This window comes from Megalobrama amblycephala, linkage group LG19 (assembly GCF_018812025.1).
Source record: "Megalobrama amblycephala isolate DHTTF-2021 linkage group LG19, ASM1881202v1, whole genome shotgun sequence".
Lineage (NCBI taxonomy): Eukaryota > Metazoa > Chordata > Actinopteri > Cypriniformes > Xenocyprididae > Megalobrama > Megalobrama amblycephala.
In genome coordinates this window covers 13803968-13830919 of record NC_063062.1, presented here as the reverse complement: position 1 = coordinate 13830919, position 26952 = coordinate 13803968, and the positions used below count along the sequence as shown (strand labels likewise).

Below are 26952 nucleotides of genomic sequence, written 5' to 3'. Positions count from 1 at the left end.
TATAACTTGTTAAAGCTGCAGTCCGTAGTTTTGCCTCTTTGTCGCCATCTCTGGTTGAAACCTGCAATTGCAGTTGTTTTACTACACCGGTGTGCATACTGTACTTTGGAATCACAGCCTGTAGTCTTGAAGTATGACCAACATAAGAATTTAACGGAAAATGTCATCTGAACAAGTAAGTAACGTGTCTGCCACTTTTGTTCTGAACAACTGAGAAAGAAAAAAAAAAAAAAAAACATTACAGTAAATCGCGCTGCCAATGGTGATTAAATCTAACGATCGCTTAGCTCAGATCACGTCAAACTGTGCAAATTATTATTATTGTTATACTTTCTCAAATTGTTAATGTCAACAACCATGTGTAGGCTATTTAGTGTGTATTAGCGTTACCTATAGCTCTAATTCATTCATAGATCTACATTAATATGTCATACCATACAATCCGCCATCAAAAAGATAAGTTAATTATTGCAGCTGCTGTGAAAAAGGCTATAAATGATCCTCCTCACATGTGATGTAGTGTACTAGCTGGGACTCGTTCTTTATGTATACAGACGTGACGCAAAGACATGCTCGAATTTCCCGCGGAAACCCACCAGTACCACCCGAATTATAAAACATTATTACAAGCTTACCGTTGTGAATCGGGCTAAGGTAAGGAGATAATTCTGAACACTGGCTGGTTATGTACATGCTCAAAAATTGATTTTGGATCATTTTTAACCAAAAAAAAAAAGTTACGGACAGCAGCTTTAAATATGGATATTTTTCATACACCAACACATCACTTCAGAAGGCCTTTATTAACCTCCCGGAGCTGTGTGGAGAACATTTATCATGGATGGATGCACTTTCTTGAGCTTTAAACCCCCGCTCACTGCCATTATAAAGCTTGGACCCGTCAGGATATTTATTAATTTAACTCTGATTGTGTTCATCAGAAAGAAGAAAGTTAAATACACCTAGGATGGCTTGAGGGTGAGTAAATTTCATTTTAAAGTGAACAAGATTTATCAAATTTAATTGTTGCCAGTGTGAGATAACCAATTATGGTAACATTAAATATTCATGGTGTTAAATCAAAGGCGTTTTTCTAAAATTTTACATTAACTGAGAAATTGATAAAATATTCAAAGCACAGTGTCCAAAAAAAGCAATGTGAAGTTCCTCATAACAGCAATATTTTCCTACCCAAACCACAAACGACATGGGAAGATCTGTTTAACTCATCACCAGCGTTACAAATACATTAATTCTGCCACATATTCATTTAAATCATAAATATCCGTTTATTTTTAGCTAAACTAGCTGACTTTGATTGAGTACTCACTCTGTCTGTTTTTTATTGAGGTTTGGTCCTCTTGGATCATGGTCTCTGTGGCTCTGGCAAATGCCATTGCTGTGGCACAATACCCATGATGCACCAGGTAGCTGGACACCATACTGCAGATATAAACATTAAAAGGTTAATGTGGAAAACATGAATCACAAATTAGCCAAAGGCTGATTAGCCTCGTGACATGCATTACAAGCTACAGCAAACAGAAGTAGATGTTTTTATCAATATTGTGACTGCTGAATTTATTTTCAGGTGACTGGCTGCTCACTTCTGCAGAACCGCCTGCCAGTCTCCCAGTCTTTCTCCGATGGGGAAGCGGGCGATCATGCTGTGTATCTTGGCCCTCCATTCGCTCATGTAGTCCTCAATGTCAAACACAAAAGGCTGTTGGCCAAAATTAGCATCTACTATCTCCCCTGGAGTTTGCAGCCCTACTGTGGGGTACAGGTTAGGCTGAAATGAGAGACAGAAAAAGAGAGAGCTGAGAGACTGCTTAGAAGGTCTCCACCTTTCTCCGTCAGTAATTCTCAGCAGGAATCCTTCGGTCACACTTTAACTGGCAGAAGCGTAAATCCTCATCTGAGCTCATGACTGGCCTATGCCAAGCTATCAATCTGCTGTTACAGGTATTCATTTAGCAGATGTGGAGGGACTTACAAATGAGGAATGCTACAATACAAGTGATTCATCCTAAGGGGAGAGTAACATGTGAAGTGCTGCAATATGAAGATCCAAAGTTGGGCAAAAAGCTAGCACCGAGATACAGGCATGATGGAAGACTCAACGTGGAAAATGAAAGTATCAAGATGAGGAGACGACATAGGTGTAAAGTTACATCCAAAATCTGAGACGATTTTTCAAATAAACTTTTTTTTTTTTCCATTTTCAGCTGTTCAATGTGGTCTCAGGCTCATTTAAGAACAGTGTTATTACATTATTTAAGTATAGCATTTATTAATATTTCAAATTAGCTTTTATTTGTATGTTTTCAATTTTCATTTTCATTTTAGTTTAAGTAATTTTATGTGCTTTGTCATTTTATTCATTTGTTTATATTTCTATATAGCTTTAATTTATTTTTATTTCAGTTTTAATTTTCGTACTTCAGCTTCAAACTTATTTGTTAGTTGTCAAGACAACGAGAATATTTATTTATAGTTTTTCATTTGATATTTGTGACCCGGGACCACAAAACCAGTCATAAGGGTCAATTTTTTGAAACTGAGATTTATACATCAAGCTTTCCATTGAGGATAGGACAATATTTGGCTAAAATACAACTATTTGAAAATCTGGGATAGGAGGGTGCAAAAAATAAATAAATATAAATATATATATAATATATATATATATATATATATATATATATATATATATATATATATATATATATATATATATATATATATATATATATATATATATATATATATATATATATATAGTACAGTCCAAAAGTTTGGAACCACTAAGATTTGTAATGTTTTTAAAAGAAGACTCGTCTGCTCACCAAGGCTACATTTATTTAATTAAAAATACAGTAAAAAACAGTAATATTGTGAAATATTATTACAATTTAAAATAACTGTGTACTATTTAAATATATTTGACAAAGTAATTTATTCCTGTGATGCAAAGCTGAATTTTCAGCATCGTTACTCCAGTCTTCAGTGTCACATGATCCTTCAGAAATCATTCTAATATGCTGATTTGCTGCTCAATAAACATTTATGATTATTTTCAATGTTGAAAATAGTTGTGTGCTTTTTTTTTCAGGATTCCTTGATGAATAGAAAGTTCAAAAGAACAGCATTTATCTGAAATACAAAGCTTCTGTAGCATTATACACTACCGTTCAAAAGTTTGGGGTCAGTAAGAATTTTTATTTTTATTTTTGTGAAAAGAAATTAAAGAAAATGAATACTTTTATTCAGCAAGGATGCATTAAATCAATCAAAAGTGGCAGTAAAGACATTTATAATGTTACAAAAGATTAGATTTCAAAAGAACAGTGTTTATCTGAACTTTCTATTCATCAAATAATCCTGAAAAAAAAATATTGTACACAAATATTTTGTACAATTGTACACATTAAATGTTTCTTGAGCAGCAGATCAGCATATTAGAATGATTTCTGAAGGATCATGTGACACTGAAGACTGGAGTAACGATGCTGAAAATTCAGCTTTGCCATCACAGGAATAAATGACTTTGTCAAATATATTCAAATAGAAAACAGTTATTTTAAATTGTAATAATATTTCACAATATTACTGTTTTTTACTGTATTTTTAATTAAATAAATGTAGCTTGGTGAGCAGACGAAACTTCTTTTAAAAACATTAAAAATCTTAGTGGTTCCAAACTTTTGGACTGGACTGGACTGGACTGGACTGTACTGTATATATATATATATATATATATATATATATATATATATATATATATATATATATTGAGAAAATTTCCAAGAGTTTCCAAATGAAGTCCTTAGCAATGCATATCCCCACACAAAAATACATTTTTGATAAATTTACAGTAGGAAATTTACAAAATATATTCATGGAACAAGATCTTAATATTATATACTATAAATACTTAATATCCTAATGACTTTTGGCATAAAAGGAAAAAAAAAAAAAAAAAAAAAAAAAAAAAAATCGATAATTTTGACCCATGCGACTTATGACTGGTTTTGTGGTCCAGGGTCACATTTATATTTCATATTATTTCAATTACTGATTTTTAAAAATATATTTTTTAGTTTTAGATTTCACTGTTTGAGAGAGGTGTGTGTGCTTTACTTACTGGCAGATCTGTGAACGCCACACCTGGAAGAACACAAAAAAATATCAGAACTGCTTAGTATTGTGGATTCAGAGAATACATAAGAAGGATATTGAAAACTTTAACTTGAGCCACTAATTGATTTCTAATGATTTAAGCATTAATAAGATTTATGTTTGAATCATTTTCCATTAAATTATTACCTAAACTGTGCCCATTCTTGGTGTAAAAGCATGTGTTATTGATGAGGTTCACGCAGCAGCCAATGACGTCACCCGTTGTGAAAGTTGGGCCATACGGTTGGCCGGTCCCTGAGGAACAAAAGGAGTGTCCGTCGTCCCCATGATAACCATAGGAGTGCTTGTCCCAACCTAGGGTGAGAGAGAAATTCAGCAATTAAAATCGGCAGTACTTGGATTTAAAAACTGCATTCTTTGTTGGGGGAATCTGCGGAATCCTGTAAAGTGGATTTAAACTTGCTAAAATAGATTTTTACTGAAAGAATGAAAGATGAAAGCATTATCAGACAAAAATATGTAATAATCAAAGATGCATGGTATATGTAGAAATTTCTCAATTGTTTTGCACCTATTGTAGAAATCTTCCGAGTTAGGAGGGCACAGATTTCACATGCTAATAAGGAATCTTGTTTCTGCCTCTGTACTGATATTCACAGCCGATCCTAAGCCTGCAGCGTTTGATATGCCATCTGGTCTACAGCATCATAAAATACTGCTTCTTAAATAAATTATGAGCACCATTCTCATAATTGTGCTGAAAAGAATATGTGGTTGACCCTCGCAGGGTGGGCAGGACCCTGGGACAAAATTATAAGAGCGGGACAGTAAAACAAAAAGCATTTGAATTGTAATTAATAAGACCGTAAAAAAAAAAGCAGTAACACATTGCTCAAAAGTTTCTGTTAATTTTATGTATCTGCCGTCAGTCTGAATGCGTTTGAGATGTCATTGCCATAACTTGCTTTGGACTTGACTGACATTCTGACACTGCTTGTTTGCTTACCACTATTCACTAAACATGGTTTTGTTGTAATTACTTCTCTCGCTGTAAAAATAAAATATAAGTTTATGTCAGTAGTTGTATATTCATAACTGTGACCACAAAGTCTTTTTACAAAAGTGATTGAGAACTGTGGACTATATATGGCTCTCAGTGATTGCTTGTGTGTAGATTCAATTAAAAATTCACATATTACATATTCAAAAATATTACATAAGCGAATAATCATCAATGCCTGTTTGTTATGTGTAATACACCAACGATTTGTGGTGTGGCATAACAAGCTTAAATTTCATTGGACAATGTGAAGTGGAGTGGTAATTTCATAGTCTTATTCAGTTGAAAACTACATAGCCACTGTCTGTTTTCAGTTTTTTAACAAAAGGTGAAATAGAAAAGACAAGTATCGTTCTTTACAGTTCCAAGGGACATATATTTGCATTTATGGCACAATATCTGCGGTTTCAAATTAACGGTAGCGTTCAATTTACTCTTATTTATGAAAAGAGTAAATTTATGGCATATTGATTTTCCATTGTTGAAACTATCATAGTTGGATTAAAGGGTTAGTTCACCCAAAAATTTAAATTCTGTCATTAATTATTCACCCTCATGTCGTTCCAAACCTGTAAGACCTTCGTTCATCTTCAGAACACAAATTAAGGTATTTTTGATGAAATCTAGGAGCTCTCTGACCATAGACAGCCATTTAAAGGTGCCCAAGAACGTTCTTTCACAAGATGTAATATAAGTCTAAGGTGTCTCCTGAATGTGTCTGTGAAGTTTCAGCTCAAAATACCCCATAGATTTTTTAAAATTAATTTTTTTTAACTGTGCATTTTTTGGGCATCATTAACAATGCACTGATTTACACTCGGCGCCGCCCCCTTAAATCACGTGCTCCCTGCCACACGAGCTGTCGACTATATTACAGCGCATTTACAAAGTTCACACAGCTAATACAGGGAGTGCAGAATTATTAGGCAAGTTGATTTTCTGATCATATTTTTTTTCCAAGCACATTTTACCAATTCCAATCCACATCAATCTTAATAACTACTATTAATATTGTTTTTAATCATTTATAAGTGATATATAATTGTTCATGAAGGCTGGAAATGAAGAATGCCCTATATTCAGGTGTGCAGAATTATTAGGCAGGTTTTCTTTTACAGATAAAATGAGCCAAAAAAGAGATTTAACTCAGACTGAAAAGTCAAAAATTATTAAATACTCATGAGAAGGACGCAATACTAATGTAATACTAGAAATTGCAAAGTTAAAGCATGACCATTGGACAGTGAAATGCTCATTGGGTCAGCGGGGTCATACAAAAACAGCTGGAGAAGAAAAGACACGTTAACTGCAAAATAATTAAGAATTAAGGTGAAGAATTAAGTGTGAAACCATCAGGAACCCTTTAGTCTCCAGCGCCACCATTTCCCAGTACTGAAACCTACCTGGAGTCTTCAGAAGTGTGAGGTGTCAGGATCTCAGAGACTTAGGTTAGGTGAAGAATCCTAAAAAATGACCCGCTCTTAATAAGAATCACAAGCTGAAGTGTTATAAAATACATGAAGACTGGGTTTTTATAGGCCTTATAGACAGACAGCTTGAGAGTGACTCCTGAAGGACCAGCACCACATCCTCTTGTACCACTGTTTGAAGAATTTATCTTCCAGAATCTGGCAGTAAGGTGTGGGAGTTCACTTTTAGTCCCTCTCTTATCCTGAAATGTCCATCTTGCAGAGATGGACTAAATGATCTTCCAAAACTTACTGCCAGATTATAACACTTCAGCTTGTGATTCTTATTAAGAGCGGGTCATTTTTTAGGATTCTTCACCTAACCTAAGTCTCTGAGATCCTGACACCTCACACTTCTGAAGACTCCAGGTAGGTTTCAGTACTGGGAAATGGTGGCGCTGGAGACTAAAGGGTTCCTGATGGTTTCACACTTAATTCTTCACCTTAATTCTTAATTATTTTGCAGTTAACGTGTCTTTTCTTCTCCAGCTGTTTTTGTATGACCCCGCTGACCCAATGAGCATTTCACTGTCCAATGGTCATCTTTAACTTTGCAATTTCTAGTATTACATTAGTATTGCGTCCTTCTCATGAGTATTTAATAATTTTTGACTTTTCAGTCTGAGTTAAATCTCTTTTTTGGCTCATTTTATCTGTAAAAGAAAACCTGCCTAATAATTCTGCACACCTGAATATAGGGCATTCTTCATTTCCAGCCTTCATGAACAATTATATATCACTTATAAATGATTAAAAACAATATTAATAGTAGTTATTAAGATTGATGTGGATTGGAATTGGTAAAATGTGCTTGGAAAAAAAATATGATCAGAAAATCAACTTGCCTAATAATTCTGCACTCCCTGTATAACCCTCAAATGGATCTTTACAAGATGTTCGTCATGCATGCTGCTTGCATGCTTCGAATTATGTGAGTAAAGTATTTATTTGGATGTTAAAGTTTTATTCTGAGTGAATTTGAGGCTGTGCTCCGTGGCTAACGGCTAATGCTACACTGTTGGAGAGATTTATAAAGAATGAAGTTGTGTTATGAATTATACTGATTGCAAGTGTTTAAAAAATGAAAATAGCGACGGCTCTTGTCTCCGTGAATACAGTAAGAAACGATGGTAACTTTAACCTCATTTAACAGTACATTAGCAACATGCTAACGAAACTTTTAGAAAGACAATTTACAAATATCAGTAAAAATATCATGCTATCATGGATTATGTCAGTTATTATTGCTCCATCTGCCATTTTTCGCTGTTGTTCTTGCTTACCTAGTCTGATGATTCGGCTGTGTGCAGCTCCAGACGTTAATACTGGCTGCCCTTGTCTAATGCCTTTCATAATGTTGGGAACATGGGCTGGCATATGCAAATATTGGGGCGTACACCCCAACTGTTACGTAACAGTCGGTGTTATGTTGAGATTCGCCTGTTCTTCGGAGGTCGTTTAAACAAATGAGATTTATATAAGGAGGAAACAATGGGGTTTGAGACTCACTGTATGTCTTTTCCATGTACTGAACTCTTGTTATTTAACTATGCCATGGTAAATTCAATTTTTGAAGGGCACCTTTAATTACACTTTCAACGCTCAGAAAGGTACTAAAGACTTTTTGTGCGCAAAGAGAAAACAAATATAATGACTTTCTTCAACAATTTCTTCTCTTCCCTGTCATTCTCATATGCCGTTTACGTTGTACACACAGTGCAGCGCTTCGGGTTTCTACGTCAGAACGCCAACTTAGTATAGGCCGACGCTGTACATGTGAGCAGCATGACACATGTGTGTGATGACGACACACGAGCCGGTCAAAAATGAGTCGGTGTTCTGACGTAGAACCTGAAAGCGCTGCATTGTCTCTACAATGTAAACAGCATATGAGAATGACAGGGAAGAGAAGAAATGGTTGAATAAAGTTATTTTTGTTTTGTTTTTGTGCACAAAAAGTATTCTCGTCGCTTCATAACATTAAGGTTGAAACACTGTAGTCACATGGACTATTTTAATGATGTCTTTAGTACCTTTCTGGAGCTTTAAAGTGGTAACTACATTGCTGTCTGAGGAGGAGTCAGAAATCTTAATTTGTGTTCGGAAGATGAAGATGACAGATATCACACACACACACACACACATATATATATATATATATATAATAGTGACAGATGGCCCTTTTTACATCTGAGGAACTCTCTGTACATCCTTGAGGCCCAGCAAAAATGCACTTATTGCCTCCCGCCCGACGATGTTATCTTTCCAGCTGTTCTGAAAAACTGGATTTACCCCAGTTAGGGGTTTTTATAACAACATGACAAAATTGTCCTTTAAAGGCTTCGGGCAGCTCGACAAGTCTGTGTGCAAATTTTATAGGACCATTTGAACGATTCAGTAAGATTTACACTGCCTCAAACCACCAAGAGGAGGAGTCCGCATACCTCACTGACTGGGCTGAACTGACTCAAAACTCGTATGCATGTTGGCAGACAATTATGATTAGTACATGATAAAAATGGTATTGCGTAAGAAATTATATTTATAGTCACTATGTGAAACTGAGTAAACAAGTGCATTCTGTGAATGACAAACTGAACAGATGCAAAAAGAAAAAAAAAATGAGGAAGTAAGGCAGTGGCCGTTGGGGGCTTGTTGTGTGGTATTAGATTAATCTGCAGAGCAGAGCGGGCAGGGATATTACTCCTAAAGCAGAGCTCAGTGTTCCCTTCATGCTAATGAAATGGGCAAAACTCCAGTATGGGATCAGAGACACGGAGGTCAGCGGGGCGTGTAAAACCATTACACTCAAACTGCACACATACCCACACACGCAAACATACAATGCACCATACATCCTCATAAGAAACCACTCATGACTTTAATTGATTTAGGTGCTTTAGAATCATGGGATGTCTAGTTATCTACAAAAGGCTAGTGAACTATAGAGAAAAAAAAGACATATTAGAAGTGAATATACATATATAAATATACATTATCTATATCTAGATATAGATATGTCCACACACAAACATATTTTATATATAAATGTATATATTTAAACATTTGTATAAGTTTATCTATGTATGAGAGTGTGGGTATATAAAAATATATACAGTGCCCTCCACAATTATTGGCACCCTTAGTAATTATGAGCAAAAGCAGCTGTGAAAATAAATCTGCATTGTTTATCCTTTTGACTTCATTCAAAAAAAATTCACAAAATTATAACCTTTCATTTAAGGAAAATAATTGAAAGTGGGGGGAAACTTAGATTATGAAATAAATGTTTTTCTCCAAAACACGTTGGCCACAATTATTGGCACCCTTTTATTCAAAACTTTTTGCAACCTCCTTCTGCCAAGATAACAGCTCTGAGTCTTCACCTATAATGCCTGATGAGTTTGGAGAAGACCTGACAAGAAATCAGAGACCATTCCTTCATGCAGAAACTCTCCAGATCCTTCAGATTCCCAGCTCCATGCTGGTGCTTCTTCTCTTCAGTTCACTCCACTCATTTTCTTTAGGGTTCAGGTCAGAGGACTGAGATGGCCATGGCAAGAAGCTTCATTTTGTGCTCAGTGACACATTTTTGTGTTGGATTTGATGTTTGTTTTGGATCATTGTCCTGATGGAAGATCCAACCACAGCCCATTATTGGATTTCTAGCAGAAGCGGTCAAGTTTTGATTTTTTATCTGTTGGTATTTGATAGAATCCATGATACCATGTATCTGAACAAAATGTCCAGGACCTCCAGCAGAAAAATAGGCCCACAACATTAAAGATCCAGCAGTATATTTAACCGTGGGCATGGGGTACTTTTTATCCATGTGTGCACCAAACCCATCTGGTGGGTTTGCTGCCAAAAAGCTCTTTTTTTAGTTTCATCTGACCATAGAAGCCGGTCCCGTTTGAAGTTCCAGTCGTGTCTGACAACTGAATATGCTGGAGATTGTTTCTGGATGAGAGCAGAACAACTTGTGGGGATGTTTGATAATTTTTTTTAGGCTTTCTGAGACTCAAGACTCAACTAATCTCTGCAATTCTCCAGCTGTGATCTTTGGAGAGTCTTTGGCCACTCAAACTCTCCTCCTCACTTCACATTAGGACGATTTAGACACGCGTCCTCTTCCAGGCAGATTTGTAACATCTTTAGTTGATTGGAACTTCTTAATTATTGCCCTGATGGTGGAAATGGGGATTTTCAATGTTTTAGGTATTTTCTTACAGCCACTTTCTATTTTGTGAAGCTCAACAATCATTTGCTACACATCAGAACTATATTCTTTGGTTTTACTCATTGTGATGAATGATTACGGGAATTTGGCCTTTGTGTTTCCTCATGTTTATACTCCTGTGGAACAGGAAGTCATGGCTGAACAATTTCATGCTCCTAGTCACCCTGGTGTGCTAAAAAAATGTAAATATGAATGGGAATATACTTCAGAGATATCTTACTCATAAGAATTTCTAGGGGTGCCAATAATTGAGGCCAACATGTATTGGAGAAAAACATTTATTTCATAATGTGAGTTTCCCCCCACTTTCAACTGTTTTCCTTCAATGAAAGGTTAGAATTTTGTGATTTTTTTGAATGAAAGATCAAAAGGATAAACAATACAGATTTATTTTCACATCCACCTTTGCTCATATTTACTAAGGGTGCCAATAATTGTGGCACTATATATATATATATATATATATATATTGCTAACATAAACTCTAGCACTAATTAGTTTAGGTTCAGAAACTGAACATATATTACAGCAGTCCAACTATAAGTCAAGGAAGCACGTACAATAAGAGAAAGAATATCCTACTGTTGGCTGAAAAACTAACTAGAAAACACAATGGCCACCCTACATGCGTTTGTCTATATTTCCACTATATTCCAAAGCGCTCTGACAAAGGGTGGTTTAAGCAGAGAGCACAGGGGTCAATGAACACAATTTGTAGTCAGCACGCACATGCCGAATTGGCTAGATTGCTCCAAAGCATTTTAAAGGCATCAGGCACAGTGGAGAGGCTAACAAGCAATTGACAAAGTCACTTGATTGGTCAGAGGGCTCACAGGAGGGTGACATGAACCTAACTGTCCCCAAAACTCCTCTCTCAATCTTTGCATACAGGCCTTTCTCTTATGCTCTTGTCTAATATACACCACTGTTCAAAAGTTTTGAACTTCCTATTTATAAAAGAATCTTGAAGAAAACGCATCACGGTTTCCACAAAAAAAAAAAAAAAAAAACTTTATTAAGCAGCACAACTGTTTATAACTTTGATGATAATAAGAAATGTTTCTTGAGCAGCAAGTCATTGGAATGATTTCTGAAGGATTATGTGATTATGCTGAAAAAACAGCTTTTCCATTACAGGAATAAATTACATTTTAAAATATATAGAAAACTTATTTTGAATTGTAATAATATTTCACAGTATTACTGTTTTAACTGTATTTTTGATCAAATAAATGCAGCCTTGGTGAGTATAAGAGACTTCTTTTAAAAAACATTTTAAAGGTGCCCTAGAACCAGTTTTTACAAGATGTAATATAAGTCTAAGGTGTCCCCTGAATGTGTCTGTGAAGTTTCAGCTCAAAATACCCCACAGATTTTTTTTTAATAAATTTTTTTAACTGCCTATTTTGGGGCATCATTAACTATGCACCGTTTCAGGCTGCGGCCCCTTTAAATCGCACGCTCCGATTCTGAATGAGTTTGAGGCTGTGCTTCGTGGCTAAAGCTAACATTACACACTGTTGGAGAGATTTATAAAGAATGAAGTTGTGTTTATGAATTAAAAAGACTGCAAGTGTTTTAAAATGAAAATAGCAACGACTCTCTTGTCTCCGTGAATATAGTAAGAAACGATGGTAACTTTAACCACATTTAACAGTACATTAGCAACATGCTAACGAATCATTTAGAAAGACAATTTACAAATATCACTAAAAATATCATGATATCATGGATCATGTCAGTTATTATTGCTCCATCTGCAATTTTTCGCTATTGTTCTTGCTTGCTTACCTAGTCTGACGATTCAGCTGTGAACAGATCCAGATGTTAATACTGGCTGCCCTTGTGTAATGCCTTGAACATGGGCTGGCATATGCAAATATTGGGGGCGTACATATTAATGATCTCGACTGTTACGTAACAGTCGGTGTTATGTTGAGATTCGCCTGTTCTTCGGAGATCTTTTAAACAAATGAGATTTACATAAGAAGGAGGAAACAATGGTGTTTGAGACTCACTGTATGTCATTTCCATGTACTGAACTCTTGTTATTCAACTAGGCCAAGGTAAATTCAATTTTTGATTCGAGGGCACCTTTAAAAAAAATCTTACTGACCCCAAACTTTTGAACAGTAATGTACATTTACTTTTTCAACTTTCCTCAAGCATGTAGGATTAGCATCTAACTAGCTATTGCTTTATAGATCAAAGAGCTAGCTAATATGTACTGTTGTGTTTCTACAGCATGATGTGCTTCACACTCCTAGATGTATTATAATACATTTCAAATCAGGTTACTAAATTCATTAGTGTCTAATTACATATTATATCGTCATTAGTGTCAGCTTAACTGAAGCTAAAACTTATTTACTCCACCTGCTCTATTAACTACTAAATTACATTTCATCAGTTTAACTTGACGTTATCAAATCATACGTGTGTACAAAATGATAGGATAAAGCAGCCTGCATACTTTTCAAATTCCAAATATTGTGTATAGGAGTGTGTTCCACATACCAGTCAAAGTATTCAGTCACGTTTCCTTTTTAACATTCTGCATTATGATAATGCGAGCACGTTTCATGATTTGATTTTTGCCATCATATTGGATTTTGTTTGGTTATTGCGTCATTTTTCACTGCAGTTAGTCATTTAAATCAACTAGTCCAGTAGCAGCTTGATGTCCTGTAATGGATGCTCTGTGAGAATGAATAGATTTTCTCTGATTAATTTTAGCTTTTAGCTATGAATAATTATGACAAGGCTTTGTGATCTCAGAACATTCTGTATGCCAGGTAAAATCCATTGAGGAAAACCAATAATGAGATCTAGGTCTCCTCTCCTTCCTATCCTTCCCTTTGAGGACTCATGAGGGAAAAAAAAAAAACGCATCAAAAAGTTATTTCCTGAGATTGAGGAGCACAGAAAGAAAAACCCTGGATGTATCTGCTTTTGCAAGGTCATTCTCACAGCTAATGTTTTTCAGGACATGCTGAGGCCTGTTCATGGCCTGAATTATAGTCTGACTGTGATAGAAGGATATTAAAAAGTGTAAGACGAAAAAAGTTGAAGACAAATGGTCTTAAGCTGCAGGAATCAAAAGTGAATCTTAATGTCAGATTTGCATCTGCTACTGTAAAGAAAAAATAATCTTTATGAAAATGTAATAACTTCTTTTTTAATCTTCAAAGCTCTTCCTCATACACAACTTTCCTTTTTGGCTTCACAAATCCATCCCCTCCAATCGCATGGTCCCATTCTGGTATGTAACACCTACTTTTCACAATCCAATCATTTTTGATGGATGAAATCAAGTCCCTCCCTTGTTTTTTTTTCTCCAATATCCTGACAGAATTAAAATAGACAACAATTTATAAACACAATTTTCCTTTCATATTAATATGTAACTACATAAAGCTGATTTTTTTTATAACTACAAAAGTTGACAGTTTATATATTTATAAACACAATTTTCCTTTCATTTTAATATGTAACTACATAAAGCTAATTTTTTTTTTTTTATAACTACGAAAGTTGTCTTTTTTTGTGGGGTACAGAAATGGACTGACTCACCCATTTTTCAGTCACCTATAGTTAGTTCACCATGACCCATGGTAAGCACATCATCTCTTTAGTGTACATACAAGCACATACACACACTCACCAGGCAGTCTGTTCATGTTGACCCCCTGGGCAGACAGTCCAATTCCCATGTACCTGTAAACACCAATAAAAGAGAACAAATGTTGGCTTTACTAAAAAATAAGGACACTGATAATCTCTGAAACTGTATTTAAACCATATATTATGCTCCTGATAAAGTTACTAGTGAGCTGGGTGTAGTATGGAAGCTTGTTTCCACCACAAAAAAATAAAATAAAAAAGGTAATTTTTTGAATTTTTTCTCAGAATTGCGAGATGTAAACTCACAATTTCAAGTTATAAAGTCAGAATTGCATGATAAAGTCAGAATTGCTTGTTATAAAGTCACAATTTTGAGTTTTTTTCCTCGCAATTGCGTGTTTTAATCACACAATTCTGACTTTTTTCTCAGAATTGCAAGTTAAAAACAATTGCTAGTTTCAGAATTGCATGATTGCATTGCGAGTTATAAAGTCGGAATTGTATGATATAAGTCGGAATTTCGAGTTATAAACTCAGAATTCTGTGATATAAAGTCAGAATTGCTTCATATAAAGTCAGAATTGCATGATATAAACTCAGAATTCTGTGATATTAAGTCAGAATTGCATCATATGAAGTCAGAATTGCGTCATATGAAATCAGAATTGCGTGATATAAAATTGCAATTGTGTCTTATAAAGTCAGAATTGCATGATATAAACGCGCAATTGTCTTATAAAGTCGGAATTGCGTGATATAAAGTCGGAATTTCGAGTTATAAACTCAGAATTCTGTGATATAAAGTCAGAATTGCGTCATATAAAGTCAGAATTGCGTGATATAAAGTCAGAATTGCATGATTGCATTGCGAGTTATAAAGTCGGAATTGCGTGATATAAAGTCGGAATTTCGAGTTATAAACTCAGAATTCTGTGATATAAAGTCAGAATTGCGTCATATAAAGTCAGAATTGCGTGATATAAACTCAGAATTCTGATATAAAGTCAGAATTGCTTCATATAAAGTCAGAATTGCATGATATAAACTCAGAATTCTGTGATATTAAGTCAGAATCACGTCATATGAAGTCAGAATGGCATGATATAAAATTGCAATTGTGTCTTATAAAGTCAGAATTGCATGATATAAACGCGCAATTGTCTTATAAAGTCAGAATTGCGAGTTCTAAAGTTGGAATTGCGTGATATAAAGTCGGAATTTCGAGTTATAAACTCAGAATTCTGTGATATAAAGTCAGAATTGCGTGATATAAAGTCAGAATTGCGAGTTATAAAGTCAGAATTGCATGATATAAACTCAGAATTATGTGATATTAAGTCAGAATTGCATCATATGAAATCAGAATTGCATGATATAAAATTGCAATTGTGTCTTATAAAGTCAGAATTGCGTGATATAAACTTGCAGTTGCGTGTTATAATGTCCAATTGTGATGGACTTTTTTTTTTTTTTTTTTTAGAATTTTGAGTTTATATCTCGCAATTTTGAGAAAAAAAAAAGAATTGTGAGATAAAATGTAGCAATTACCTTTTTTATTTTTTATTTCATGATGGAAACAAGCTTCCATAGTTTAGTGACAGTTCATTTTTAAGGGCTAAAATTATACAAAAAAGGTCATAATTATTTACTCAGCATAAACGAGATATAATAGGCCTAAAATAGATTTGGTATTTATGCATTTGGCAGAGTGACTTGCATTGCATTTAAGGAGTAGAATTGACAGAGTAAAGGTATGGCTACATTAGTACAACTTCTGTGAAATTTTGTTGGCAAAAAAGGTTGGCAATAGTGTATCTATTTATAGCACATCTCACACAGAAGTCACTTTCATACCAAAAACGCTTTCTGTTGGTCAACGTGGCGAATGTGTGACCAACTTGAACCTGTTGCGCAATGACTGGATTTCACTCATGAAAATTGGCTGGATAACAGTAAATGTGAGCGTACTTTAAAAATAAAATACAAGAACAATGAAGTATTTAAATAATATTATAAATAATCTAATAAAATTGGTGGTGATTAAACTGAAGATAAGCCCCTTCGCACAAGTGCTTTGGGAAACTTTTTAAAAGTGCTAAGTGAGTCTGGGAGAGAGTTTCACAGTCTGGGCCCACAGTGACTAAAGGATGACTCGACACTTTCAACAGTTTTGGCCACAACCTGTAAGTTGCAGTTAGGTGACCTAGTAGAACAGGAGCGATCCTGCTGGAATATATTTAGTAATCACATTGCAAAGTGGTCACAGGAAAAGGGTGGGACCCTTTTCCATTTATTTTTGGACAATGATATCCTCAAACTGAAGGCATGACAAACACTTACCAACTACTGACTCAAGCGTGACACAGAGTCAAAGTTTCAGAGCAATTATCATTCTGAGATTGTGAAAATGCCTTTTCATTTAATTCAGATTTTCTTAGGTATTTGGTTTGTAATTTTGCTTTAATGACAGCTGTATTCAAGCTGCATAAACTCCATATTTGAGTATGATCTAAAGAGAGCATCTTGGGCTTCAGTGGAAGAAATGAACACCTGAATGTCTGTACAAATGATCAGTGTCACAAATTTACTAGAAATTGTGCTGGATATTAAATATTACTTATTCATTTTACCTTATAATAATCTTTTTCAAAGTCCTAAGATTTTCAACAAAACAGATTTGATTCAAATTATGGACAAACCTCAGTAAAACACTGTATACAAATGCCTACAACCAGAAGCGATTTGCACTTACCCATCTCTTCCTTTGCTTACGATCTTCACCTCAAAGTAGTAGATGCCACAAGCCGCAGGGATGGGATGTGTTGCCCGAACAGATGCTGCATCCTTGTGGTTTTTTCCGTGGCCTAAAGCAAGACGGAAACATTGAGGGAAATGAGTCACTGACCAAACACACCCTCTGGTATAGATGACTGTCCACATAAATAACAGAGAAGTTTTTAAGGGCACCTATAGGGTTTTCATATAGGGATAGGTCACGATGGTTGACAACAACAGACTCTCTCCAGTTGTTACTAAATGCATGAACACATCTTATGCAATCAGCCCATAAGAAAAACATACAATAGGGCTCAGGTGAATCCAAAATGAACAATACAGGGCTTCACTCCAGCTCTCATTCTCACAGTTCTCCAGACAATCACTGTATAACATTCTTTCTTCTGTGGAACATTAAAAGAAGATATTCTGAGAAATTTCTCAATGTTTTTTGTCCATGCAATGGAAGCCAATGGTCATCACCAAAACTGTTTGATTACCAACATGAACAAAATATCTTCTTTTGTGGTCCACAGAGGAAGGAAAATCATACACGTTTTCAATGGTGAGTCCAATGTAGGCACGATATGGGCTTTGAAGTATTTAAATAAGCCCCAGTTTGGACCCTAAATGGGTTTGTCCAACGCTATCTCATGACCAATTCGTACGTATTTTACAAGGTGGCTAATTCGTGCGAATACATTCGATTTGTCTAAACCCCAGTGATGGGTAGGATTGGGGATGGGGATAGGGGTAGGTCATTCATATGAATTTGGCAACTTACTTCGTATGTATTGAGCAAAAAACTTACAAAGTCATATAAGTGAAGTCGAACGAATTCATACAATTTAGCCACCTTGTAAAATCCATACGAACTGCCGTGAGATCGGGTTGGTTTGTCCATGGGTTCCATGTCGCCCTATCTGAATTAGATACTGGTGCTAATTCAGACAGGGCCGAAATTGAACCTAATTAGCCCAAGTATGGGGCAAATTTAGATAGGGCAGACATGGAACCCTTAACTCAATCCCATATTGTGCCTACATTGGCCTCACCACAAAATGTTGGCTGGGAAATGACATGAATAATGACAGAATTGTTTGGATGAACTAGCCTAATTATTTTCAAACATTAAAGTACTCTCCAATCCCAATTTGATGTGCAGAGAGATCTATAATTAAGCTGAGGTTATATCCCCAAAGAGTGCAAACAGTGTGGCAATAAAATATTGCTATGTTTGTTTGAGTGGTCTGACAAATCAACTTTTAGCTCAACCAATGGCATGAGTTTGTGGTGGGACTACCTGTTTGTGAGCACACACCCCATCTACAGTTTGTTTGTAGATGGAGAGTGTTTGGGAAACCTGTTTAGTAGGAATAAATCTTTCTCTTGGTGCTGTTAGTGGTGCAGAAATTATATAATGCAATTTCAAAAATTCCTTGAAGTTCTATAATGTCAACATGAAAGAAATGACCCTGTTTACTCTAAAAGATTAGTTACCAAGATTTACTCACCCTCAAGCCATCGTATGACTTTCTTCCTTCTGATGAACACCATTGGAGTTATATTAATAAATATCCTGATGCGTCCAAGTTTACAATGGCAGTGAACGGGACCAATGAGTATGAACGGGACCTACGCCTTCAGTATTCAACTTATAAACTTATGATTTTTCGTATTTTGAACATGGAAGGCGGTCTGACGGATGCTAGATATTTTACTTTATAAATTGTTAAATATGGATATTTTTCTTAAAGGGTTAGTTCACCCAAAAATGAAAATCTCTGTCATTTATTACTTACCCTCATGTCGTTCCACACCTGTAAGACCTTCGTTCATCTTCGGAACACAAATTAAGATATTTTTGTTGAAATTCGATGGCTCCGTGAGGCCTCCATAGGGAGCAATGGACACTTCCTCTCTCAAGATCCATAAAGGTACTAAAAACATATTTAAATCGGCTCATGTGAGTACAGTGGTTCAATATTAATATTATAAAGCGACGATAATATTTTTGGAGCACCAAAAAAACAAAATAACGACTTATTTAGTGATGGCTGATTTCAAAACACTGCTTCATGAAGCATCGGAGCATAATGAATTAGAGCCCGACCGATATATCGGCCGATATGAGCTAATTGCATTTAAATCGGCATCGGCGTTTATAACGGCCGATGAAACATGAGAAACAGAGTCTCATGCTTCACTCATGTTATGAGTGTTGCATAGTTTGCCCACCAGAGGGAGCTCTGCAACTCCCCAGTTGACAACAGCGCCAGAAATCCACTACTCTTTTGACGGTGAGTCTGTTGTTCGTCATGTGAAATGATTGTAGATTTAGTTCATACACTGCATATAAAAACAGTGTGGTAGTTCTAGCTAACGGTCCTATCATTATCACTTCTAAATATTCTGTAACATCACTTACAGCCGCTAATGCATTGCTATATTAGATTAGCCACAAAGCTAATACCATGTTTATCAGTGGAAGAGCGCGAACGTTAATAAGAGGTCAAACTATAACGTTAGCGTTTAACATATTCTAAATATATCTGCAGTGTTTCCCACAGTGGTATAGCTCTTTTACTTTAACTTTAGTATTATAATTTATTTACAGTACACACACAGACTGTTAAAACCAGCTTCAACTGGAAGTAAGTAAAACTGTTAAATGTTTAAAACCAGACTGTTTTTTTGATCATTAAAAAATATATACTTTTGATGTGCAATTGTTTAGTCATTGAGACTGTAATCTAAGGCTTTTTTTAACATAATCCCTTCTGGAAAATGGTTTATACAGCCCACATACATAGAACAGGCAGATATTTTGCTATTGAATGTTGTGTAAGTGTAGTTTATAGGAAATGGGTCTAATATCCAGTTTATTTTCAAAATCAAAATATCGGCTTATAAATCGGCTCTTTTCGAGTTAATATCGGCATCGGCCCCCAAAAATCCATATCGGTCGGGCTCTATAATGAATCAGTGTATCGAATCATGATTCAGATCACGTGTCAAACTGCCAATGGCTAAAATCACGTGACTGGCGCTCCGAACAGCAGATTCAATACGCTGATTCATCTGTGCTCTGATGCTTCATGAAGCAGTGTTTTGAACCTATGGAGGCCTTACGGAGCCATCGGATTTCAACTAAAATATCTTAATTTGTGTTCTGAAGATTAACAAAGGTCTTACGGGTGTGGAACGGTATGAGTGTAAGTAATAAATGACAGAATTTTCATTTTTGGGTGAACTAACCCTTTAAGCAAACACTTCGCTTTGCTTCAGAAAGCCTTTATTAACCTCCCGGAGCCGTGTGGAGTATGTTTATGATGGATTGATGCACTTTCTTGAGCTTCATACTCATTGGTCCCGTTCACTGCCATTATAAAGCTTGGATGCGTCAGGATATTTATTATATATAAATGTATTAATTATTAACTCCGATTGTGTTCACCAGAAAGAAGAAAGTCATATACTTCTAGGATGGCTTCAGGGTGAATAAAGCATGTGGTAATTTTCATTTTAAAGTGAACTAATCCTTTAATATACCTTTCTAGTCTTACTGTATGCCAATTAATCAGTGATTCATTCAAAAGGGAAAAATCTTGTCAAAATGAAACAAGACACTTCTGAAACAACTTTCCTCTACTGACATCAAATTTTTTTTTTAGCTCCCCCCTTCAACTGCAAACCGCACTGGTCCATTCTGATCTGATAAGCCCACTTTCATAAGACCAAGTTATTCCTGATGCATAAATCAATTCTCATCCAGTTTCACTCAAAAGGTCAAACTATGGAAACAAAACTGGTTAGTTAACATCTAATACGCTCTGACTTCAACATTTCCGCTCATTTCAATTGTGAGAAGTGAAGTTGGTGAGTGTCATTGCCGTCTAAGCCTCCATGTACCATAGCAATGTGCTCCAATCTCCTAATCCATTTTCCTGCAGGTTGCTAACACCTGCCAACATTAATAGACACTCAGTATTAGATTCTGCGGGCCCAGGCCTGCCTCCTGAGCCAATCATTCACTCAAACCTCACTGCACTTCAAGAGTATCATGTTTAACTTCTCCATGTGAATGTATATGGGCTTATCTTTGCGTTTATGAGCCCCAGACCTGTAACTTAACCCACACCTGCAGTTTGATTGTACAACACCATGTCTTGGTGCTACTGTATGTGTTTTGAAGTGTGTAAAAGCATATTTATTCATCATCATCTCTGATTACTGTAATAATATTAAATCACTTTTATTTTTAGCATCCCAAGTTCTGCTACCAAGCCACAATAGGTTTGTCTGCCAAACCCAGACAAGCATTCATAATCAAGAACACACACAAAATCTATTTATATCCGTGGCTCACAGAACCAGAGTAAAGGCAGACGACCCTGTATGTGCAAATCCCCGAGTCTCTCTTTCAACACACACACACTACAAATGCACATACGTGTGCATACTCCTCCCCGCCCCCTGCTCACACGCTCAATCTATTTATACATCATGCCATGACCACACCATTCTGGGAGCACAGAACAGCGAGAGGACCTTGGGTGATTCTCTCCTTCTTTAGCTGCTTGTCTGTCTGTCCCTCCCTCTATTTCTCTGCCAAACATGCTTAATGCACAAAACACAAACGGCTTTCATAAAGAGTCCTCCTCTGCAGTGCATAATCATAGGTCTGCTGCATCTTTAAGCGCTGCTCTAATCCAGTGTAGGACATATAATTGTATTGTATGCTCTGCATTAGCACTGCTTTATTTACATGCCTAATTTTTCTCTCATTTTGTAATGGGGGTGAGCCAATAATTAACACCTTTAGGACACATAACCATCTCGTTTCCAGTCTTAACACAAGGGTGAATCTCAAAAAAACAGAGAGAGTGTACATGCATGATCTTACACATTACTTAATAACCCAATGACATGCAAGTGCATTAAACAGAGCATCTTTAAGGTAATGGTCCTAAAGAAAAATCACATAGGCCTATTTGTATTTTGACATCAAAACCATCTGACCTGATAAAGAATGATTTTGATAGTTGCAAGTTTATTGTTGCGCAAGTAGACACTCACTGTCAGAAAATATCCAGGTCATATTTCACCTCCCACCCCCCTAAAAGACTTTTTTTTTTTTAGTATTAATATTCTCTGCATTCAATGGAAAAATAACTACAGACATCCATCCTCTCCCGGAAGTTCCGAGAGTTCCAAGAATTTAGGGGGTGTCAGGGAGCCGCTATCAATATGCAAATTATATACAACATCCCAGAAATCAAGCGAGCGAGAGATAAGCACCGTTTCCACCTGGTATTACGATGAGTTTTAGATGATCACAAGTGTCCAGCCAAGACACATTACAGTTTACACCTGTATTATCATGCGTTTCAAATGTGTCTCTTGTGACCACTTGCATTTGGATTTCGTCAAAACCCTCCCCCCACTTATTTTGCCTAAAATTGCCAGACTCTACATTTCTTGCACAAATACTATTGAATGAACCTTGCTTACATGACTTATGAGTAAATATGAATATAATGTAATAGTATAATATTATGTTTTCATTAAGGCAGTTGGGGAAATTAGTTTTTGCAGGGTGGGATGTCTGAAATTATGTCAAAAAATATTTTAAAATTTATTTATTTTTTATTATTATAAAACATAATATATTTTTGAAGTACAGTATGCTCAATAGTAGTATTTGTTGAATTGTATTCAATTTATGGCATTTTAACAGAATATGACCATTTTCAATTTTCCCGTTTACACCTGGTATTAAGATGCATTTTGGTCAATCATATCTTAAGTAGAAGAGGGAGACACTTTCCCGTTTACACCTGATGTTTTAATTCATTTAATTCATCGATTTCAACCACTTCTGTCCTGTTTTTTTCGAGGGAAGGGTCTATGGGTGGGTAAATGTATGGGCTTTTTCATATCTTTCGATCTATTGGACGAAATAAGCTCATGCAATTTACATATTTACACAATTTACACGCAACCTGAGATGACGGAAAAACATACAGAGAGAAGCAGCTTTTTTATTTCTGGTCTGACAGACGCAAGTCCATGCCAAAAGCGATGAGTGCGTGTTAGAAATCAGGAATGGTGAGAGAACATTGTGTTTGGTACATTTTTCATCTTCAAACCAAACTTGGGTCTTCAACTGACAAAGTTTAAATCCCATCTAGCTAGAGTGCTTCCCATAATGTTTTACATGTTAGGTCATTTGGCAGAAAGAGTCTTTTGTGGCTGTTCGAACGCATTCGACCACATGAACGTTTACACTACGAAAGAAATCCAGTCAAATCTGTGATCTGATCAACCAAAATGCATCTTAATACCAGGTGTCAACAGGGCCAATGAGTACAATTTTCCTTTTTTAGTAATGACAATTTGAGGGATATTCACCTATTTTCTAAATGATCTTGTGAATGATTCACCTGTGCTTATTTTTTTCAGCTTGTAATTTTTAACCAAACTATCATAACTAGATCTTCCAGCAAAATGACAGACTTCTCTCTGGTGACGTACGCTGAAATTCTCCAAACATTTTGTCCTGTTTAAACTCACGCTTTCTTACAATCGACTGCAAGCTCACATTCAGCTGATGTGGCTCCATCCAATAAAAAATCAATACTATTAAGTACTGGCCCTACATTTTTTATATTTTTCAAAAAATAAGTTTCACTTAAATGTACGTCATAATATGGAATAACAGATCTGTCGCTACTTCCGTTTCATCATAACTTAAAATTTTTATGAAAATAATGTCACAGTGCATCAGGCTGATTCTAGTCTTGCGTAGCTAGACCGACTGACAGCAGAAGGTCTGGACTCTATCGCAGCTTTCATTGGCCAAGGACCATTTTGTGGAAAACATAATTTCTTTATCCAATTTTCCCCCATTTTGATATGGAGTGACATATGACTAATAAAAAAGCGAGAAAAAAAGAAGAATGGTTGGTTGAATGGCATAATTATGAAAGCTTGTTTTCGCCATAGAAAAAAAAAAAAGATAATTGTGACTTTTAATCTCACAATTGTGAGTTTACATCTCACAATTCTGACTTTCTTCCTCAATTGCAAGTTTATATCTCGCAAATTCGAACTTTTTCTCGCAATTGTATTTATATCTCGCAATTCTGACTTCTTTTCTCAGAAATGTGAGATATAAACTAACAACTGCGAGTTGTAAAGTTGAATTCTGGGGAAAAAAATACTGACTTTTTTATCCGAATTTCGAGTTTATACCTCACAATTCTGACTTTATAACTCAGAGTTGTTTATATCACGCAATTCTGAAAAAAAGTAAGAATTAAGAGATGTAAACTCGCAACTGCAAGAAAAAAATTCAGAGATAAAAAGTAAGAATTACCTTTTTTATTTTTTATTCAGTGGCAGGAACAAGCTTCAATACACTCTCTCCCATACATATATATTATATACACTGCCCTCCAAAAGTTTGGAAACACCCCTGGCAAAGTGTGGTTTTGGACGATATTAGCATAAATCCTTATCATTTTTTGGTGCAAATACATTGCAATAATTTGACATTATCATTGAAGACCAGCAATAATAATTTCCATTTTGATTACATAATAATGGCAATATATACATGTCAAAGCCAGACATGCCCCTTTGCCAGCTGTGATGCCTGGTTACTGGTTTAAACTTGGCCCAGGTTTGTAAAAGATTTTTGGGTCAGCACACCTTAATAGCTTCAACAATTGATTGCCAATTAAGTTTAGAATACAATGAACCAATTAGAACCCAGTTTAGGTCAGATAGCTGCTAATGGTGGATATTTTGAGGAATCGAAAATTTAAGTTTTTTCTGTGCATAAACTGTTTATGTAATAAAATATGTTTTCGTAGTTTGTGTTATCCCTTATCAGTGCAAAATTATCACAAATTAAAAAGGATTCATGCCAATATTGTCCAAACCCCCACTTTTCTAGGGCGTTTCCAAACTTTTGGAGGGCAGTGTGTGTATATATATATATATATATCAGAATTGCACTACTATCTGGTGAAACCTTTTCATAGTTAAGGGTCTCTCTGACAAAACATGGGAGCTGCACAAGGCTACAGCTGGCACCCATAATAACACCAGCTAAGCAGGCAAAAAAAAAAAAATACAATATGAGAGAACAAAGACACAGGCAGAAAAGATTGGGAGTGTTATGCTAGTGTTAGCAAACAGGGTTTCACAGCTTCACAGAGACACTAGGGGGAAACGAACACAATCTGATGATGTCACCGCACCAACTGAACATGCATGATTGGCTCCTCAGACAGGCAAAACCCCTCTATAGGCAAACATTACAATGAGCTTAAAGGAAGCAGAGTCCAACAGCATGCATACAAGAAATGGACAGCAGTCCATCAAACCACAATCTAGGCTAAAGTTATATTTCTATCTATTTATCTTGCATTAGTCTTCTCACAGGAGGTGCAGTAAAAACAGTGCACTGCAATATCTGCATGGGGGTAGTGCTGCAAAAGTCACATTTCCTCTCTTCAATAAGGGACTCACGTCATTGTCAGTGTGACGATGTATAAAATGAGGTCCTCAATGCAAACAAAGATAGAGAATGAGCCTCTGGTGTCTCTTTTCCACTTGTTTCATCATGCATAGACTGAGTTTTTTTTAAACATGCTTCCTAAATAAAGATGGAGGGCCACATAAATTCATATAACAGAACAGCATTGCATAGATTTTCATCACAATATTTGACAGCACATATCTATTGTCTTTACTTGATGGAAACATGATTCAAAAGATATTACCTAAAATTGAGTCTACAAAAACAGAATCTGGTACATTGGCCAAAATAGCACTGAATATTAATAGACTGCAGGTTAAATCATCAATTAAGTGGAGCTGCTTTAAATATATTTGAATATATTGCTACAAGATGTATATAGATTATAGTAACAAGCCTTTGTTTTATCCTAATTTAATCACAGCAATCCTGCTTTGAGAATAAACTGACCAAACAGTCAGGCTGACAGGAAAAAAAAAAAAAGACACAAAGTTCCTTTATGAAAAGGAAATCAATATTAGTATAAAATCCTTGGCAAACATCAGCCACCATAAGAAGTGGTAAACATACCCATAGCCTGAAAGAAGATAGTTGCCAATGAGGTACAATTTTCCACAGACACAAAGCAGTGTACGTTACCGAAATAATGCAGTGTTGTTCATGGTTGAGTCAAAGGGGACGAACTAAACTTTAAGGATAAACTTCCCACTGGGCCTGGGCATTAACACAAACAGCTGTCAAATGCAACACACATCATGTAAGAAAATGAACAGCTATAGTCTACACAAAAGTGACCCTCAAGTGGCAATGTATTGCACAACAGGCCCAAAGGCACACAACATTATAATCAGAATTAGGTGCATTATAACAGGATTTGTGCCTAAACTAAAAATAACCAGGGTACATTTCAGTAAACTGTCAGACAACACAATACAGCCTTTTTACAAACCTAATAATTCACATAGATGCTACAACAAAGGAGCTCATTGTTATTAAGACACAGAATATCCCTAGTTTAAACTTCTTTTTAAATGTCAATTTAAACGAATAGACAGGGTAACTACTTTATTGTGAATTAAAAATCCTACTG

The 26952-nt window shown here is 35.7% G+C and overlaps 1 protein-coding gene across 2 annotated transcripts in view; it reads right to left on the bottom strand.

Moving 5' to 3' along the window:
* The window catches only part of ranbp10 (RAN binding protein 10), a 45091-nt gene that overhangs the window by 14963 nt on the left and 3176 nt on the right, over positions 1-26952 (bottom strand). For both annotated transcript variants that reach the window (XM_048167824.1, XM_048167825.1), the window contains exons 2-7: positions 17289-17400; positions 14577-14629; positions 4330-4497; positions 4148-4170; positions 1608-1792; positions 1331-1443 (exon numbers count right to left, since the gene is read on the bottom strand). In XM_048167824.1, coding sequence (XP_048023781.1) covers positions 1331-1443; positions 1608-1792; positions 4148-4170; positions 4330-4497; positions 14577-14629; positions 17289-17400 — 654 coding nt within the window. The remainder of the gene's footprint in view (positions 1-1330; positions 1444-1607; positions 1793-4147; positions 4171-4329; positions 4498-14576; positions 14630-17288; positions 17401-26952) is intronic.